We start from the raw sequence: 19124 nt of genomic DNA on the forward strand, positions 1-19124 counted from the left end.
TCTTCTCTTTTATCTTGTTTGTTTTTGCTTTCATATGTTTCTGAACAGAGAGGTAAACTTTAAATGCTGTCTGCCTGGAGTGGAGAGAGAGCCATGCAGAGCAACAGCAACAAACATTAAGCTTATCTGTGTCTCTGACTTTGCAGAAACACTGAAACACCCATAAACCAACGCAGAGATGTAGTCATTAATCATTGCTGCTGATTTAGAGGTGAGATGAGGTCTCTTTTCCAAAAGTTTTCTTTAGGGCCTCAGAGTTTATTAACTGCATCATTTTTCTCGAACTGTTTGTATCAGAATTCAGGAAAAGGTGAGCCAATGCTCTTTTTTGGCCCTCTTGCTATATCTAAATGTGAGGCAGTTTGAGATTCTGTTGTGATTACTCTGCAGCCAAGAAAAATGGGCCAGAAAAGCTGCCACCTTCCTGTTTGTCTTGTTTTGTTTGCAGTCAAAAGGTCTGAAGATGTTCTCTCTGCACAGTCTGTGTTTTCCCACTGCTGTCTAGAATGTACCATTGCTCTTGATTGCCTTCAAAATAAAGCAAGAAGACTTTTTGCATTAACAGTGGAAATAGTCACCACAGGTTGGGTCATTCACTGTCACTGCATCTGCATTAGGCTGCTGGTGGAGGCAGAAAAAAAACTTGCAGCTGCTGCGTGTACTTGCCTGAGCCCTGCCTGCTGCTGGGGATTGCAGCAGCAGGTGCAGGAAAGAGAGGCTGAGGGCAGATGGCACAAGCACAGGGAGAGTGAAGGCTGGAGGAAGGGCTTGCTAGGAAGTGTGATATTAGCCAACTGTCTGACATTGGAGTTGCTTTACATTCAGGCATTATTTTTTTTTTTTTTCCTCATCTTTCAACAAATTAAAATCAGCAAAGATGACAGTTCACATTCCTTGTGTTTTCTGATAAGTATATGATAAAAGGGCAGGAAAAGATGTATAGTCTTCAAGATATGGGGAAATAACTTCTTGCAAAAATACTGTTTGAGATTTTCCTGTCTGTTAATCTTTTTCTGTTTTTCTGAATGACATACAGATACACATACCCTAAAAAAACACATGCCCCAAACAAACTGAAACACATTTGTTTGGTTTTCTTAATCCCTTAAGGTTGTCATCCCTTATTTATGGAAAGATTTGAGATAGATTTTTCTTACAAGCCCTTTGCCTTATCTGTTGGTGACTATACTAAGCTTAGTTAAAGATGTGATGAGGTGTTTTCTCTTCACTGTAATTTTTGTTACTGTTGCTATCTTCTAAGCATAGGTAAGTTATAAGGCTTGTAGCTAGTACTGTGTAACTGTAACATGAGCTGCTCTAATACCAGCTTGTTCCTGTAGAATACCATTTTTTGTCCTTTGAAATAGAACTTTAAATTTAAATCATCTGTCAGAAGCTGAAAATGAACACTGCCTACTTTATAACAGGCATACTGTTCCAAAAAAGGCTATAGAAATATCCTTTTCAAGTAAAACATCAAAAGAGTTTTAAAAACTCAGCTTCCTGAAACAGCAGGGCACTTACCACATAAATAGAAAAGATTGTACTTAGTATTATGTGTTTTAGTCTGCCACATTGATTAAGCATTTGTATCTTGAACTGCACCAGATGAGGAAATTTTGTGGTATAGCAGTATTACTAATGAAAATCTTAAATATTGAATTGGAAGGGTTAGCTTGTGTGAAAGTCACAACATGAAACAAGAGTGAATAGCGCATAAAATTAGAGTGCTATTGCATGATTAGCAGGCCAGAACTCACATTTGTATTCTTCTGATGTTGCAGCAGCCTATCTTATAAAAGCCTGGATGGCTTTCTCTTTGTACCACCTGAGGTAGCTGCCTAAAGTATCTGCTACTTTTCATAGAATCATAGAATATTTAGGGTTGGAAGGGACTTCTAAAGGTCATCTAGTCCAACCCCTCCTGCAGTGAGGGGGGATATCTTCAAGAAGATGAGGTTGCTCAGAGCCCTATCTAATCTGACCTTGAATATTTTCAGGGATGGAGCATCTTTCACATCTCTGGGCAACCTGTTCCAGGGTTTTACCACTCTCATTGTAAAAAAAAATTCTTCCTTATATCTAGTCTAAATCTACTGTCTTTTAGTTTAAAACCATTACCTGTTGTCCTATTCCAATAGGCCTTGCTGAAAAGTCTGTCTCCATCTTTCTTATAGGCCCCATTTATGCTATAAAGTCGTCTTTTCTCCAGGCTGAACAACTCCAACTCTGAGCCTGTCTTCACAGAAGAGGTGCTCCAGCTCACTGGTAATTTTGGTGGCCCTCCTTTGGACCTGCTCAAACAGGTCTCTTTCTGTGTGCCAGATCTGTGCCCCAGATCCAGATGCAGTATTCTGTGTGGGGTTTCACCAGAGCAGAGAAAAGGGGCAGAATCACCTTTGATGTGTGGCCACGCTGCTTTTGATGCAGCCCAAGATACAGTTGACTTTATGGGCTGCAAGTGGACATTGCTGGTTCATGTCTAGGCTTACATCTATCAATGCTCCACAGTCCTCTGTAGGGTTACTCTCAATCCCTGCATCCCCCCAGCCTGTACTTATATGGAGTCACCCTGATCCAGGCACAGTACCTTGTACTTGGCCCTTTTGAACCTCTTCAGGTGCCCATGGGCCACATTCTTGAGCTTGTCCATGTCCCTCTGGATGGCATTGCATCCTTCAGTTTTGTCAGCCGTAGTTTGGTGTTATATGTAGGCTTGCTGAGGATGCACCCCGTCTGTGTCACTGATGAAGACACTGAACAGTGCTGGTCCCAGTATGGACTCCACTTGCCACTGATCTCCATCCAAACACTGAGCCATTGATCAGTGTCCAGATATGTTTTGGCTGTGACCGTCCAGCCAGTTCCTCATCCACTGAGTAATTAATGCATCAAATCCATATCTCTTCAGTGTTGAGTGAAGGTTGTTGTGGGGGACTGTGTCAAAGGTCTTACTGGAGTTCAGACAGACATCAGTCGCCTTTCCCTTATCCACATGTGTAGTCACTCCATCATAGAAGGCTGATAAGTTAGTCAGGTAGGGTTTGCATTGGGTGAAGCCACTTTTTTACATAACAATTAGCAATTTTATTCCTATTTGATGTTTTCAGAAGTCTTATGTTGTGTTTTGTCTTGCGATTTTGACATTGTATGCCTCAAATTACGAAGCTGTAGTAGTGTGAATAATGGGCAGCTGTGACTGTGAAGTGACTTGAACGTGTCCAGAGGATGGCAACAAGGCTGGTGAGGAGCTTGGAATACAGTCCTTATGAGAAATGACTGGAGGAGCTGGGTTTGTTTAGCCTGGAGAAAAGGATACTCAGGGGTGACCTTATCACTCTCTACAACTTCCTGAAAGGTGGTTGTAGTCAGGTGGGAGTTTCTCCAGGCAGCAGCTGGCAGAACAAGAATACAGTCTTAAGCTGCACCAAGGGAAGTATAGGTTTGATATTAGGAAAAAGGTTTTTACAGAAAGATTGATGAAGTACTGGAATGGTCTGCCCCAGGGAGATTGGTGGAGTCACCATCCCTGAATGTGTTTAAAAAAGGACTGGATGTGGCACTCCATGCCATGGCTTAGTTGAGGTGTTAGGGCTTGTTGCACTTGATGATCTTGAAGGTCTCTTCCAACTTAGTGGTTCTGTGTTTGTGACTTTGGCCTTCAAGAAAGGAAGAAAAAATGTGAGCTGGAAAATTAACCTTACTGCATTCACTGTGCTTGGCAGCCTCTTCTTTTGTGGGCATCCCCACTGGTCTTGTACAACAGACACTTGTGCTGCACCTTCCTGCAGAACTGGAGCTTGGAGAGCTGGAAAAACCTACAGCCATCAGATATTGACATCACTAAGTATCTGGACTGCAAGCAAAACATAAGTGGGTCTTGCTGAGCCTTTTTGTTTAAACTTCCTTTTTCTTAAATGTTGAGTTTAAGAGGTCATTTGAAGCAGTCCCTGCTTGCTTATTTCACCTGAGCAGACTCATTCATGTGATAGACATCATGAAAATTTTGGATGAGAAAGGTTTTTACAAACATTATTTTAGATAAACACACAAAGATTTCATTTTTGTTGAATGGTAAAATGCTGTTTTGACTCCTTATCAGGACAGAAGTATTACTGGGTGTTCCTGACATATATTCTCTTTTTTCTTTGTCTGTCTTTTAAAACGACTTCTAAGCAACTTACAAGACAAAAAAAAAGTGTGCTTAAGATCTGTGTTCTATTGGAGCTATGCAGAAATTCGTTACCACTCAGCTAGTCTTGAGGTTTCCTGTTTGCAGTTGTTCTGCAAGGTGAGATACAAGGTGCCAGCACACAGCTGCAGCTGCATTAGAGATTGGGGTATCAGATATATTGTGGGGCCAGGAGAGGCCAACCTTGCCTGGCGGCTGTCAAAGGCTGCAGAAACAAACCTCAGCCCTCACTCCACTCTGCCCATAAACAGAGGCCACATCAAGGGGACAGGGTCTGAGGTGTGTAGGTAGCAATGTCAAGTTAGTTAGTACAGCTCTAAATTAGTGGTTAATCATGAGTGATCCTTCACTTTTTTTTTAGATATATCACCTGGTTATGTTAACAAGAAGTATTATCTAAAAGCCCCATCCTTTCTTGTGCCTGTAGAAGGGGACTGTGGCAGGGCTGTCCTTCCTGGATGCACGGGCTGTAGCACCTCTGGTGCCATTAAGTGTTGCATTGGCCTGGATTGCCCTCACCATTTCATCTATAATTATGCCTTTCTGGTTGTTTTTAAATTTTTTTCCCCCTAAGTGACTTGAAAGCAAACCAAGTGCTTTTTGCACTTCAGAGCAGGTGTTCTGGTGCTGCTAGGAAAGCTCATGGCAGCTACTGAACCTGCCCTTGAGCCACTCCTACATTGTGGCTGGGGCTGTCCCTCAGCTGATTGTTAAATCTGTCCAGCTTGGATGGGTAGGCCTAAACCAGGATCTCAGAGGAAGTTGAAAAAAAATTAGTGAATAGCTAAAACTATAATAGCTTTGTGGATGTTTCTGATCCCTTGGGGTGTATTTGAATATTAAAAGTGTTTTAATTTTTCTTATTACTTTTATATGCTAATTAATGACAAGGAAAAAAATGGTTGTCTCTGTAAAATAATCCCATATGTAGAAATAAGTGTTCAACTTTTTTTTTCCTGCGTCATGTGCAGTCAGCTTAATATTCTATCTAATTCTGTACTTACTCTTTTGCTAATATTTAAATTACTGCAGTGCAGTTCTAATACCATTTTTATAGTTCCTGTTGAGCTGAATTTTACTTCTTTGAGTACTTTCAGCTTGCATTTCTGGACTTGAGCTTATTGCTATTAGGTTTTCTTTTTCACAGAAAGGACCAGGGAGAGGGGACAGAGAAAACTTCTAGAGCTTTTTACTTCCTTTTTAACAGGTTGATTTTTAAACCAGTTATTTTGTAAATGCTAAATTGTGAGAGTAGGTCCAAACTGTAATAAAACATTCTTCCTTTGCAGTGGATTGATTTATTTATGTCTTTGTTCATATTTATTTTTCACAGCCTTCCACTCATCTTTGCTTTCAGTTTTGGAAAACTGATGCCTTAAAATACAGACAGCAGCATCTATTGATTGTGACTGTGTCTTCAGTTTGCACATCAAAGTAAATTAGATAATAATTACTTGCACTTACTCAGCTATCAGTTTCAGTTCTGTAATCAATGCATCCTAATGAGACCTAATAGTGAAATACCCCAAATTAATTGTGAAGTTTGTGCTAAAACAGTCAACTATTTTAAGTTGCCTGGATGTGGGGGGCTTTTTTGCTCAGGTTTGACACCTTAGAACCACATAGCTGGGTGATGAATGCTTGTTCACTACAGCAATTTAGTTAACTTCCTTTAAAAGAGAGAGAGAGTAGTCTTACAGTAGATTTTGATGCAGTGACCTCTTTCTGAAGAAATGTCTCTCTTGGGGTGGGTTGACATACATTATATGAAGTATTAAAGTGTTAAACTGCAAAAGCAGTTAGACAAAGTGGCCTTTATGTGATCCATCTCTATTTGTCCAAGCACCAGCAAATAGCCCAAGTAACAAAGCATGGAAAGGGTTTTACTGGTTATAACAAAGGTTATAATTATAACAGCTGGTTATAATTCGGGTCAGTTTGTTTATTCTTTTTAAACCTCTGCATTTTGAATTTTCCCTGTAACAGTCATTAGAAATATGTCTTCTTTGGTTTAGGTTATCTTTGGCCTTTGAATGAAGGAGATTTTATTTTCCCATTTCTTCAAACGTGTTCCACTGAAAAGGCTAAAGGTAGATCCAAAAGGTGTATACTTTTTCACAAGTTTTATTTGAATTCACATTACTGGTTCTTTTTAATGTCTTCTGAGTTCTTTGTGTTAGTGTTTTACTGGTCCTCAAGAACTGAACGAAACAATTTCAGATGTAAAGATAGTGGGTTTTTAAATCTTTCTATATGTCAAAACTATTCATGTAGGCTGATGTAAGAAAACTAACCACACACCCACACATGTAACAAAGAAAAAAAACTGTGGGTGAAAACAATATTTCAAATTTCCTGAAGCTGTAGGCAGACTAACCAGAGATTGCATCATTATAAACAAGAAAGCTTCAGATTTAGAGAGTTTGAAGTGATCACTTTAGATGAAGTGATCTAATAGAAGTTATTAATTGCAGAATACAGTAAAGCACATTCAGGTAACTATGAAACCACTCTGTATGAACGCAGACTTTTAAAAATTTATTTTCTGCAGCTATGTTACCTCAGAGGACCAAATATTGTCTACTTTCTATAGCTTATGAAAGATTAATCAGGTGGGCACCAGATAGCTAGCCTGTCAGCAACAAATGCTGCGTGGTCAAAATACGTCTTGATTTTTCAGAGTTTGGGGACAGGAGGAGAGGTTGTTCAGCCTTCAGATGTTAGAGAAAACCATGATACATCATTAGTTAGTTTTCCATTCTTCCCATGTAATTAACTAAATACCATAAAGTAATTATTTATTAGTTAATATTGTGTAGCAGTTAGGTGTGTTATGTACATCAATGTCATGTAAAAGCCTCTGTATCAATTCTGTCCCTTTCTTTCAGTGTGTCTTAGAAAACATCTAATTCCAGAACAGTCTATTATATCAATTGGCACTGCCTATTATTAGAATTTTTGCTTGTTCCCTTGGTGAGGGATTAAATTTCAAGCATTACTGTCAGTCATTTTTCAGTCGTGTTTCTTCTTGCAAAACAAATTTTGAACAAGGAGAGCATCTGCTTCCTTTCTCACTGCATCTTAACCTTCTGTTTGCACTGTCCTAACTAACCTTGTGACATAACTGTGAGCCTTCCTCTTGAGGGCAAGAAAAAATACTGCTTTTCTACCCACTGGACCAGGGCATTAAAGTAGTCATAGTGTTACTTTGTGTCAGTCTGTAGGAGAAGATTCCAGTTCAGGTGGCATGCTGATAAGAGTCCTTTCCTATTTGTTGTTGTGGGAGAAATATATTAGTTGTATATGAAGAGTGGGAGAGAATGAGGATTGGAATCTCAGCCTGGTAGAAAGAGAATGGGATCTGCATAACAGATCTTTATATTTTGGTATTTAAAAAGACACCATATGAATAAATCTTTCACATGAAGAATCACTAGTAGGTTTACAAGCTTATTAGAGCTACTTCTCTTAAGTCCTCTGTGTTTAAATTTCCATCATTCCATCATCTCAAATATTACTTGCATAGTTCAGTTTTAAGCACGGTTTCAAAATGGCATAGGTGTTTCTTTGTTTCAGGTTTTTTTTTTCCTGTCATTGCTATTACGAAGTTGTTGGATTGTTGATAGTTTGTTGAACACAACCTTTTCCTTTCTGGACTTTGTTTTCATAAAGTCATACAGAAGCAACAGTACTAGATATTCCACCATTGTCTGCATTTATTCTGCCATATGGTTGGTTAGTGTTCCTCACTCCTCTGAGCAGCCTTTCAGTACAGCTGTAACTGTCTTGGCTTTGGTTGAGTTTTTGCTCATTGCCTTCTTGGCTGGTCAGTTTTTCAGTTTTTCAGTCTCTCCCAAGGACAGTTTTGTGTAGAAAAATTTTCATTTGTGCTTGTGCAGTAGGGCAGCTTCCGTTGAAGACAGGACTTCCTTTCCTAACAAAACCTAATCTGAAGGGAAGCAATGAAGCAGCTGAAAATACATGTGACACAATCTAAGCTATATTAGTTTTAATATTTCAGCAAAAATACAATAAAATAAATGAATAAATAAATTGGTAAAATAAATTAGTTTTTTAAGACTGATAGCAGTGAAGGAATTGGTGGATTAAAAGGAATTGGAGTTATCTATTGGTATTATAAGAATTGCCATTAAAAGGTATGGGTTGTGGAGTTCTGTTTGCTCTCAGTTCATGTAGTGTCTTCATTTTGGGTTGTTTTTGGTTTTTAAGGTTAGAAGTTGGATTGCCATAGAAGTAAACCAAATGACTCTTGATATGGTGAGGCAAAAGCCAGGCTCATGTGAAACAGTATTGTATGGAAAAAAGACTGTTGCATGTTATGGATTTTGTGGAGGAAAGACTGTTACAGTTCCTTGCAGAAATATTTCAGAGCTTTTCACTGGTGCTTCTTAAAGTGTGGAATGTTGTTCTGTCAGGTAGATAAGACAACTCAGTATTTCAGCACTAGGACTTCTGAGCATTTTGAGAAGGAACTTTTCAGAAAGTTGTACACTTTTAGCAGTAATGGATTTTCATTTTCTTGATGTGAAGGAATCTTATGTTGCCATTAAAATCTTTGGGAAATGTAGTATTTTATTTTTCAGTAAGTAAGCAGTACACTAAAGAAATTTTATGCTTTCAGTCTGTGTCAAGTGTTTACAGTACTCTCAGATGCTTTGGAAGGCTGTTATTGTGTTTTCTTTTCATTTTCCCCCAAATCTTATGTTGTCTCCTTGTAGTCTTTTATTTGGCACATGGCTGTGTTGCAGAAGCATTTCAAAACTATTACTTCTACAATCCCCTTTCTGGGGAACAAATGTGTCCTTATTTACATACTAAGAAATCTTAGCTTTGCAGATGTCACAGGAACAGCTATATTGTCCTTGATGGAGACAGTCTTGATGGAGATGTAATCATAAGGAAATAATTGTAAGACCTTTAATATATTTCCCCACATGAAAAATAAACAAAATAAAACAAAAAAAGCAAGCAACCCTAAAACACAAAACAAAATTCACTCCCACAAAAATAACAAACCTAAAACTAAAAAAATAACCCAACACAACTAAATTGTGCACATACGTATACAGCTTTAAATGGATAAATGTTTAGCTGCAATTACATTATGCATTTTGACTCTAAATCCTGTCTCCACTTGGGAAGGAAAGCTTGTGCCACTAAACATGTAGTAAAACTTGGACTACTTTACTGAAAGGGGTAATCTGTGAGCATGTTGCTCAGGAAACTTGGCTTCTCTATACCTGAATGCATCTGCCAAAATTGCATCATGCAAGGAGTCTGCTTGTGAAATGAAATCATTATTCAGACATGTCTACACTACTGGGAATTTAAGAAATCGGGTAGGGTTGAGCACCATGTCCTGGGTTTCAGAGGACTACAGTTGAGGTTGTCAGCCCTGGTAAATAGTTTTGTCCTGTGCTTCTGTCCTTGCTGTGTCCTTTCCCCCACTGCGGGGAAAGACTTGATGATTCTTACAATAGGAGTCAATTCGAATTCTTTTTTTCTTCAGAGGTATAGGAAGTGTTTAACAGTTTTCCACCACTCACTACTCAAATATTATTATTAATATGCTGTAATACTAACCATTTTAACTTGCCTGTATTGTGAAAATAACATTTGTTAGAAGGGGAGCCTATGTAGTGGGAACATCAACCAACTGCATTGATGATGTCCTGTTTGTTCATGTTCTCCATGTCCCCAGGAATAGTAAGAATTGACCATTTTACAATTGTTGAGATAAAATAAACCAACCTAAATTGGAGAGATAGATTATATTGACAACACCAGCCTCCAGAACTTGTTTGATTGCAGTCCCCTGTGGCTACATCAGCTTATCGACCTGTAGGTTTTCTGTCCATTTTATGTCAGTCAGAAAGCAGGGCAGTTTATTGAAGACTGAGGTCCAAAGTTCAGGCTCTTCCCTGTCATTGTCAGATGGAATTATTATTTTAGGGGAAAAAAATGGTTGAGTAGTTACTGAGTTACTTCTTGTAAAACTATTCGTTCCACTTAATAAGTCACAGGCTTTTTGAGCTGTAAGGATTGTGCTTCTCAGTTATTCAAAGCATCATAAGTCCTTCTTAAATTCATCTTGGGGACCTCAGCCATGCAAATGCATATTTGAATAATGTTTTAATTATTGTATGTTCTTTGTGGTTTTTGATTGGAGAATGAGAACTTAAACCTGTTCAACTCAGCTTCAGATTTTCAAAAATAATGTCCTGCCTTGGCCATGACGGTGATTTTGCTGGTGCTTGCCAGAGCTCCACTGTCAAATGGTTTAGCAACCATAGCTCAGGCCTATGTGGTGTTCTCCTGGAAACAAAATTCATGATAAGAGGAGGCTATTAATTTGTAATAGAGTCTGCTATTATATTTTATGATTATAGATGAAATAAGGAAAGCACTTATTTTTCCTAGAGTAAATAAGCTGGGTTGTCTGGCATGCAGTTTTCACAGTTTGTACTGTAGCTAAAGGGGGAAGTGTGTATATGTGTTTGTGTGTCTATTTACAGACTGCAGAAGGAACACTTTTCGGAATATAGGTGATAAAACTTACATGCTGAACATGAATGAAGTTTGGTTTTTAATTACCTTTCTGTTATGTAAACGACTAGGTATCAGAGAAGATAGGGTTGTGGACTTCCAAGACCTAGGCAACAAAATCAAATATTACAGAAATCTTTGCGCATTAATAGTTTGAAGTACTTTTGCACCTGTTTCTACTAATCTGTAGTTTAAATGAAGTCTACACCTTTTATTTTAAAAAATCCAAAATCTGCTACATTGATTTTCAAATATGTTCTCACCTCCTACTCTCTCTGTCCTCCTCCACTTCCCTCTTCCCCAACCCCCATAGCAGCAATTAGAACATTTTAGGTGACTTCTCAGAATTTAGAGGGTAAAATCAACATGTCTCGGTTGGCATTATAACACATTTGAATGTCATTGGTGCTAGCATTGGACTTTTCCTTGCACACTATTGTGCTGCCTCACATTGTTCCTGGTAATTGCTGGGATGCGTAGGAAAACGTGGAGGCATGCAGCTGTCTTTGTGCAGCTGACAAATAGCTTTGCAAAAGATTGTTCTTACAGGTAAGTGAGAGAGAGACAATTCAGATCCAGTCTTAATGGAACTCTGGATATGTTTGAGGTGGGGAAGAAATGAAATCCAGTGGGTGCTCTTTTCTACCCTGCTGAGTAATGCCTGGTGCTGGACTGTGCTGAGCTGGGATTTTCTTGGGAACAAAGGGAGAGAGAAGACTTAAAGGCAGTTTTGTGCTGCCTGCACAAAATGGTGAGCAAAGGCTTGCTGAAGACAGTACCCTCTTATTGATGGCAGATTTCCCTGCTGGGTTACATTACATACTGAATTATTTCTTAATTTTCTACTAAGTAAAGATGGACAGTTTTGTTTAAATACAGAAAACTTATATATCTGATAGTAATGTGAGGATGCAGAACTACTGCAGAAGGAAAATACATTTTTGGAATGCTGCCTTTTTTTTTTTTTTTTTTTCCCTAGATCAGAACTTGGAATGCCACATGTGGGCATATAAAAGTATACTTTTATAATGCTATATGCAAAAACGAAACAGATTTTATAAATAAGCTGTTAATATATATCCGTATAACATTTTATGTACATTCTGAGGAAGTGAATGTAATACATTATGACTAAAATTTATTCTCAAGATGCTGCCATATTTTACTGGCTGAAAACCCAAAAATGTCATTATGACTTCCCTTTTTTTTTAAAAGAGGGCTTTCCCTATATGGCATTCTCATTTTGCTCTAGCCTTTTTCTTGCTTATTTTACAAGAATTCAAAGGAAAAAACGAGTAAGAATTACATGGCATAATTTACTGAGGATAATGTTTTAATATTTTGTTGCAGAAGGACTCCATGAAAGATGACAGAAGAAGTTATTGTTATTGCAAAGTGGGATTACACTGCACAGCAGGACCAAGAACTTGACATCAAGAAAAATGAGCGTCTTTGGCTATTAGATGATTCTAAGACATGGTGGAGGGTAAGAAACGCAGCCAACAAAACGGGATATGTGCCATCAAATTATGTGGAGCGAAAAAACAGCTTGAAGAAAGGTTCTCTGGTTAAAAATCTGAAAGACACATTGGGTAAGTCCTTTTGTATTTTGGAATAAATTTAGTAGACTTGATGAGTTTCAGGTTGGGAATGTAGTGTGGATATAAATATTTTTTTAACATGCATGTTTGGATTGTCCTTATGCTTAGTTTGAGGTGACATGATGGGTAGGTGATTGAGGGAGGGAGAGATAGAGTGAGTGGATGTGGGTGGAGAATTGTGTAAAATCGGTAATGTGTTTTCTTGCATCACATCCAGAAAAAAAGATGTTAGTCTTGTTCCAGTTTGTCAAAGGTTGTCTATTTTAAGTGACTGAAGAACTGTGAGTTTCATACACATGTCAACTGCTGAATCCTCTCCTTTCATGCCAGCTTCTCTCACTTGAAAGATTAAGGATGTAAACTGGATTGTTCAGCATAGGTATCACAGCTAAAGCTAAATCACTTTATGAATGGGATTTTACATAGTGGCAATGTACAGAGCCAGGGGTTTAAGTTTCTGTGGTGAGATATTCTGTTGATTTTCAAGTCCTGAAATATATATTCTATTTTGTACTTACACATAGCCTTCACATCAGTATCTCATACATATAAAATAATCTAGTTTTGAAAAATTTCGTGTGCATTTTTAAGTAATCTATTTGAAAGTCAAGTGATATGTTTGGTTTTTTTCTTTGACTTTTAAAGACTGATTAAAAAGAGCTTTGCAGAAAGCTATAAAAGGTTATATCCATAGTGGTAAGCTGTTGTTGTTTATGCCAGAAAAACGTAGTAGTGGTATTTTAGGATGTTATGAATAAAAAAGAAACAGGCACATTAAAAGTGTTTTGAGGGATTTTCTTTTGCTTCTGTTTTGGATTTTTATCTGTGTTTTATGAAGTCCTACATAGTCCTACAGTTTGCTCTGTTGCAGACTGCTGCACAAAATGACTCTTCAGTAGAAAAATTAAGGTTTGGGGTTAGACTTAAAAAGTTAAAGGATTCACTTAAAAATAACATGGCAATAGCTTATGTGGTATTGTCCTGTGCCAAAGTTGTTTCTAACACATTTTGTTTCTTAGTCACTCCTTTATTATCGTGTCTTCCACTGCTGAGTTGCCACAAAGTACATGGAAACTGGGGACTAGAGTGTGGGTGACAGGCAAACAAGGTTATCATAAAATTTACCGTGGTAATGTTTAGTACCACAGTCCTTTCTACAGATACTCTTGGAGTATACTGGTTACAGTGCCAGGAAATGTATTTATCCCTTTTCAAAGTTTTATGTGGTTAAAATCAAAGTCTCAGTTGTAGCATTGAGCTCCTTTTATATAGATTTATGTTGTTTAAAATATAAATTTAATGTATGTATTTTGTCTGAAAGTTATTTTAGGAAAGGATTGCAATCCTGTTGTAATAGTATTTCAAGTGTTCATGTAAAATGTGGGCAATGTTTGCATGATGTAAACACATTTTTATTTATGCCCAACAGAAATCTATTTAAGTGAAAGGAATAGAGGTGTGTCCTAGACCTTGTCTGTTTATTTTCAATCTTAACAAAACTGAATGGTGCAGGGTGCTTCCCTTCACTCTGTTGGTGAATGATGAAGAGGTGTGAGAAAAAAGCTCGGTGGTTTCATGACTGAACCATCCCTAGGTGTCACATCTTCCAAGTTTCAGCCCTTTGCACACACCTGCATGGGTTTTTAAGTTCTGAAGCACTGTTATGACAAGTTACATCTTCCCTGTTCCCTTTTTAATCGTTTCCTCTGTGCGTTCAGCTGAGGTGAAAAGTGCCTTATGATAGAGTCTGGATTTTTGTGTGCTGTGACCACGTTTACCTGGTCTGCAGCCAGACTGTAAAGCACCTCTCAAGCTCTTTTAAGCTCATACATCCTGTGACAGTGAGAAACTGCCTGAGGCATACCTAACTCACGAATGTATTCAGAATATTCTTAACATCCACTCAAAAGAACTGGTGCTGAAGAGTATTCTTTTCTAATAGTTTAGGTGCTGTCGACTTCTTACCGTAATGAAACGTGTATGTGCTGTGCGCCACGTATTTGTACAACTTTTTTACCTTTCCTGAATCAGAGTTCTCAACTAAATTATAGTCTGTAAGCCTTTCTTGTCTTGCTGTACAGTAATTTCCCATTCAGAACAAGCAGAGCATGTGTCCTTCCTTAGAGGGTCCATTGTTTTGAGAGGCCATCAAAAATGCACTCCTCCTTTTTAAACAAAGGCTTGCAAATTGCAAGACTGATGCTTCATCTAGTGAAACAGCTTTTGAAAGTTTTGCTTTGCTCAGTGGAGCAATTTCTTAAGTTCTCTTAATACAAATATGTCTAATGTATTGTCATGCCTGCCTCTTCAAGGACCACAAGAAAATTCTCATTAAGATACCTCCTAACCCAGCACAGTTGGGAATGGTGGTCATGAGTATTAGTCCTTAAACCAAATCTGTTTCCAGCTTTGATCTTGAAGCTACTGCCAAAATACCGGGTACTGAACTTGAAAAAACCCCATCAAAGTGTCACTTAATAGTCTGTCAATAATTAATCATGAATCTTGTGAAATTTCAGGAGAAAAACAGCACTCATATCTGCTTCCAGTGATATACCTGCACCTCCCTTTCATACTTGTGTCACTCATGCAAATGGTTGTTCCCATGGAGATGCACTTTTCCCTGCCTCTTTCTTAATAGATTACATTTCCTTCTGTTAAAAAAACAATTCATCTGAAAGCATCGTTATCATGCATATGTCATGTGTTGTCTGTGTGATTACCTGTAGCTATCTGCCACTCTTGTGCTTATCCACAGTAATTACCGGTGCTTGATTTGTATTTTTATGTTCAATAAATATGAAAAGTGCCAGCCATAGTTCAAATTGTGGCAGACCCCATAGGAGCTGTAACTATTTAATTAATAGTTCCCCTTGTTTGCTGTTGAAGATGCATCTTCTGAATAGTTGTTCATCTTTGGCAGTCTGTGTTCCAATGAAACCGGTTAATGCCACCAGTTATGTTGGTGTCTTGTACACAAAAACCAAATACACCACGAAAGTTTACTATCTTTTTGAATTTGCTTTTATCAGGAGAACTTATACTCTCATCAGAGAATTAAGTCATGCCTGTTTGATGCTAAAAACTAATTTTCCCAGAACTGTTGACTGTCATTAATTATATCTCAACCCTTGAATATTTTATTAATAGAGTCCTATCAACTTTACTATTTTTTTGGCCCACAGTTGGTGGAAGGTTAATGGACATATGGGTACCTAGAATAGACAGCTTGATGTTTTAAAATATCCGCCCAATTTTAGCAATGTCTTAAGGCTTCTTCAATTTCCATTTTATTTTGGCATTTTTTGAAAAAAACATCAAATAAAATGTGTTCAGAGACAGCTCTCCTAAATGTGTTGGGTACTTTTTAAAATGCTGAATAATGCTTGTTTAGCATATGTTCATTAAATCAGTTCCTTGTCGACTGAAAAACAGCTCACCCAAAATCTCAAATGACCCCCAGTAATTTCTGAAGAGATGCTTTAGAATCATCCTATGCCTTTCTACAAAACAATATCCATTTCTACGCCATTCACTTTGTCTTTGCCTTTTTAAGGGCTTACTCTGTTCTGTTGTGTCATCTTTTAGTCCTTATATCAGGGAATTTTCCGTAACTTTTAACTTTCCTTAAATTACTTGGAGAAACTTTGAGTCTTGTAATTCTTCAACTGATGGATGCCTGATTTTGTCATTTTTCTGTTTGATATATACTACTTGTGCCTTCTTAAATCTCTTTCTTGAGTGAAGTCTAATGAGTACTCAGCTACAATAGCCTAGTTTTAATTATGGAAATATAGTGTAGAGGCCACCTATTGAGTATTTTAAATGATTCATCTTCTCATTCCCTTTTTTGTCTGAACTGAGTGATACTGCAAGTAAAAAGTTAATGGTAATTTGGCCATTTCAAATTGCTGTCTTCTGTTTGCTCATATTGAATGAAATCTGGTAATTACTACTATTCTTAAGGCAAAAGCCAGCTTCCATGCCTGTGATTAAAATTTCATCTTCATTCATTATAACAAAGTTTAAAATAGTTTCCTTTCTTTTGCAGGGGGTGTATTTTCTATACATTTTGCATGTCTTACTAAGCAAGAGACCTCCAGCATCTTTTAAACTGTAATTTTCTGTAATATAATTCTTCCCATGTGCTGGGGGGGTGGAAAGGAATTCCCATATCCATTTGGTTGGAGTGGGTGTTTGCCAGCACCACCCCCAGAGCTGCCTCTGAGTGCAACTCCACGGGTTTCCCCTTCTGCAGCAAAGATGATCTATGCCTGCTGGCTCATCTCTGTCATGCCAAACAGAAACCTTATCTGAAGGAAGCCAAAATAACTGAGAAGTCAGTTGTTTGTGTACTCAAAATAAAACTTCTACATTTTTTCCGTCCCTTTGCAAGTCATTTTCCTGGCAGCAGCACAACTCCCCAGGCAGCAGCGTGCCATGAGTGACTGAAGCGTGTGATCCAGCAGCAGGGTGCCATTTTCATGGGAATCCATGATTTTCTGAATGTTACTGCTTTTGCTTCACAGCCAGCACTGCATATAGGCTTTTCATAGAGGTTTCTGGTCTTGTTCCGTTTAGTGAACAACTAGATAAGAAACCTTGAGGACATTTTTACTCTTGGTGTGGGTTTTTGAATAGGTGCCCTGCAAAAGAAAAAGGTTTATCAAAATGTGTATTGAAAAGGAGACTGGACACTAAGAATACAGGAGAGGAGTTTGCAAATCTGCAGGAACAATAGAAACTGATGAGTTTTGGTGGTGATGGCAAGTAACAGTAATCTTGGTAATATTTCATGAATGCGTTTGGGTTGCATGAGAGACTTTTAAAACGATTCCTTTATTAAGCTCCTGGAAGTCCGCAAAACTTTTCAGCAACTTTTTAGTTTTAATTCACTGAGTATGCCAGATTCAGAATGTAAGAATTGCCAAGTGAGGTGTAATGTTGAGAAGCCAGTCCTTGCTTACATCAGTGTTCCTAGCAGGTAATTTCAGAAGTGTTATGAGCATCCAGGAGTATTTCCTGTGTTTATCAACCCCTGTGGTGTATGTCTACCTGGGTCAGTCTGCAGAGATCTGCAGAGCAGTCCCTGAATGCGATATATACTGACGCTGCCAGGAATCAACAATTTTATCTCTCTCTCTCCTCTCCCCAGTTTTTTTTATGAAAATGTTGGGGTTTTTTTCATATTTATAACTTCATATAACCTACAACTTCTCCATTTGAGAGCTACTTAGTACCATTTTCTCAGTGCTCATTTGGAAATTGACTGGGAAGTTATCTCTTTTCTTTGCAGAGTCACTGCCTAGTAAGAAGCAGAAATGAGGAATTGGTCATTCTTTAATGCAATTTTTTTTTGTAATGGAAAACTGTTCCTCATTACTGTTGGTTAAGAGGCTTGGTGTACTTCCTTCTTACATACAAATATTTCAACTCAGATTTAAACAATTAACATCATAGTTCTGTATAACATGGCTATGAAATCTTTCTCCATAAGTTATCAATGTTTAAGTTCTGGTGTGTGTGTTATTGGCTGTTTTGGTTGGTTGGGTTTTTGGTTTGTGGGGGGGGGTTTGGTTGGTGGGGTTTTTTTTGTTTGTTTTTTTTTGGGGGGGGGTGTTTTCTTCTGTTTGGGGGTTTTGTGGGGCTTTTTTTGAGGACTTTTTTATTTAAAACTATCTTAGTGATCTGATTTTGGTATGATATGGGTGGTAGATTTAATTGTATAAGGTGGTATTTTGACATTCATCAGATTGCTTCTAAATTTTAAATATTGAAATTTGATTACTGAAGTCTTCTACTTGTGGAAGTTACTTATAGAACTCTAACGTTATGTGTTTTAGCTGACTATTTTCCAGTTCTTCCCCACTAATTTTTAAAAGGGTAATGTAAGAAGTATGCACAGTATTTTTGGCACAGTCAGAGCACTAAATTGATTCTTCAGTACTCTTTGCTTGATGAATTTGCTTGTTTATCAGTGACCCCTCTGAGCCTCATCTGCAAGATCACAGAAAACACATTAAATTGGTAATAAATCGTAGTACCAGTTTGAAAATATTTCTGATAGTTCTTAATTAGTTATTTCCATTTCTAGTCTTTTCTGGACACCATAAGGGTATAAAATTTGCTACAGAATGAAAGAATGGTGGAAATAAAAATAATTAGGGTATCACTGTATGATAAGTATATTGTTGAATAGCACAGCCTCTTAAGCCTTAATAGCTCATGTTAATAAAAGCAGCTCTACCCTACAAGACAAACAGAAGTTCTTCTAATCTCTTTAGGACTTCGATTTCCCAGTGTTTTTGGCCTTGTTTGTCACAGACCTGTAAGAAATGCTAGTCTTTCCCTTCAAAAAACAGCATTTAATACAGTTGATTTTAAAAAATAAATAGCTTCTTAAAGTACATAGCTACTTGTCAGATTATTTATCACATAAAAATTCCTAAGAAGGAGTTATATGAAGTTTTTGTTTAGTCAAACATCTCTAGCTGAAGTTAGTGATAAAATCAGTCCCCTCATAGAAATTCAGCAAAAATTAGGTATTTTTTCTGTGTCACTTATGGTTGTTTTGAAGCTTTCTAGCTTGTCAGAAAATTGTGTGCATGACAGTAGTGGCGTGTCTGTCATGCCTCTTGGAGGATTGAATAAGGAAATTTAAGTTCAAATTTAGGGAGAGGAACTAGAGGAAATGTTTATACACAGCACAAATTCTTGCTCAATTTCCTAGAATCCTAGAATAGCTCATTTCATGGTCGAATTTG

General features: G+C 37.7%; 1 protein-coding gene across 2 annotated transcripts in view; it reads left to right on the forward strand.

Annotated features, from left to right (window-relative positions):
* The window catches only part of NCK2 (NCK adaptor protein 2), an 84898-nt gene that overhangs the window by 41411 nt on the left and 24363 nt on the right, over nt 1-19124 (forward strand). For both annotated transcript variants that reach the window (XM_066313711.1, XM_066313712.1), the window contains one exon: nt 12110-12351. In XM_066313711.1, the coding sequence (XP_066169808.1) occupies nt 12126-12351 (226 nt within the window). In that variant the 5' untranslated portion in view covers nt 12110-12125. The remainder of the gene's footprint in view (nt 1-12109; nt 12352-19124) is intronic.

Source organism: Sylvia atricapilla, chromosome 2, assembly GCF_009819655.1.
Source record: "Sylvia atricapilla isolate bSylAtr1 chromosome 2, bSylAtr1.pri, whole genome shotgun sequence".
Lineage (NCBI taxonomy): Eukaryota > Metazoa > Chordata > Aves > Passeriformes > Sylviidae > Sylvia > Sylvia atricapilla.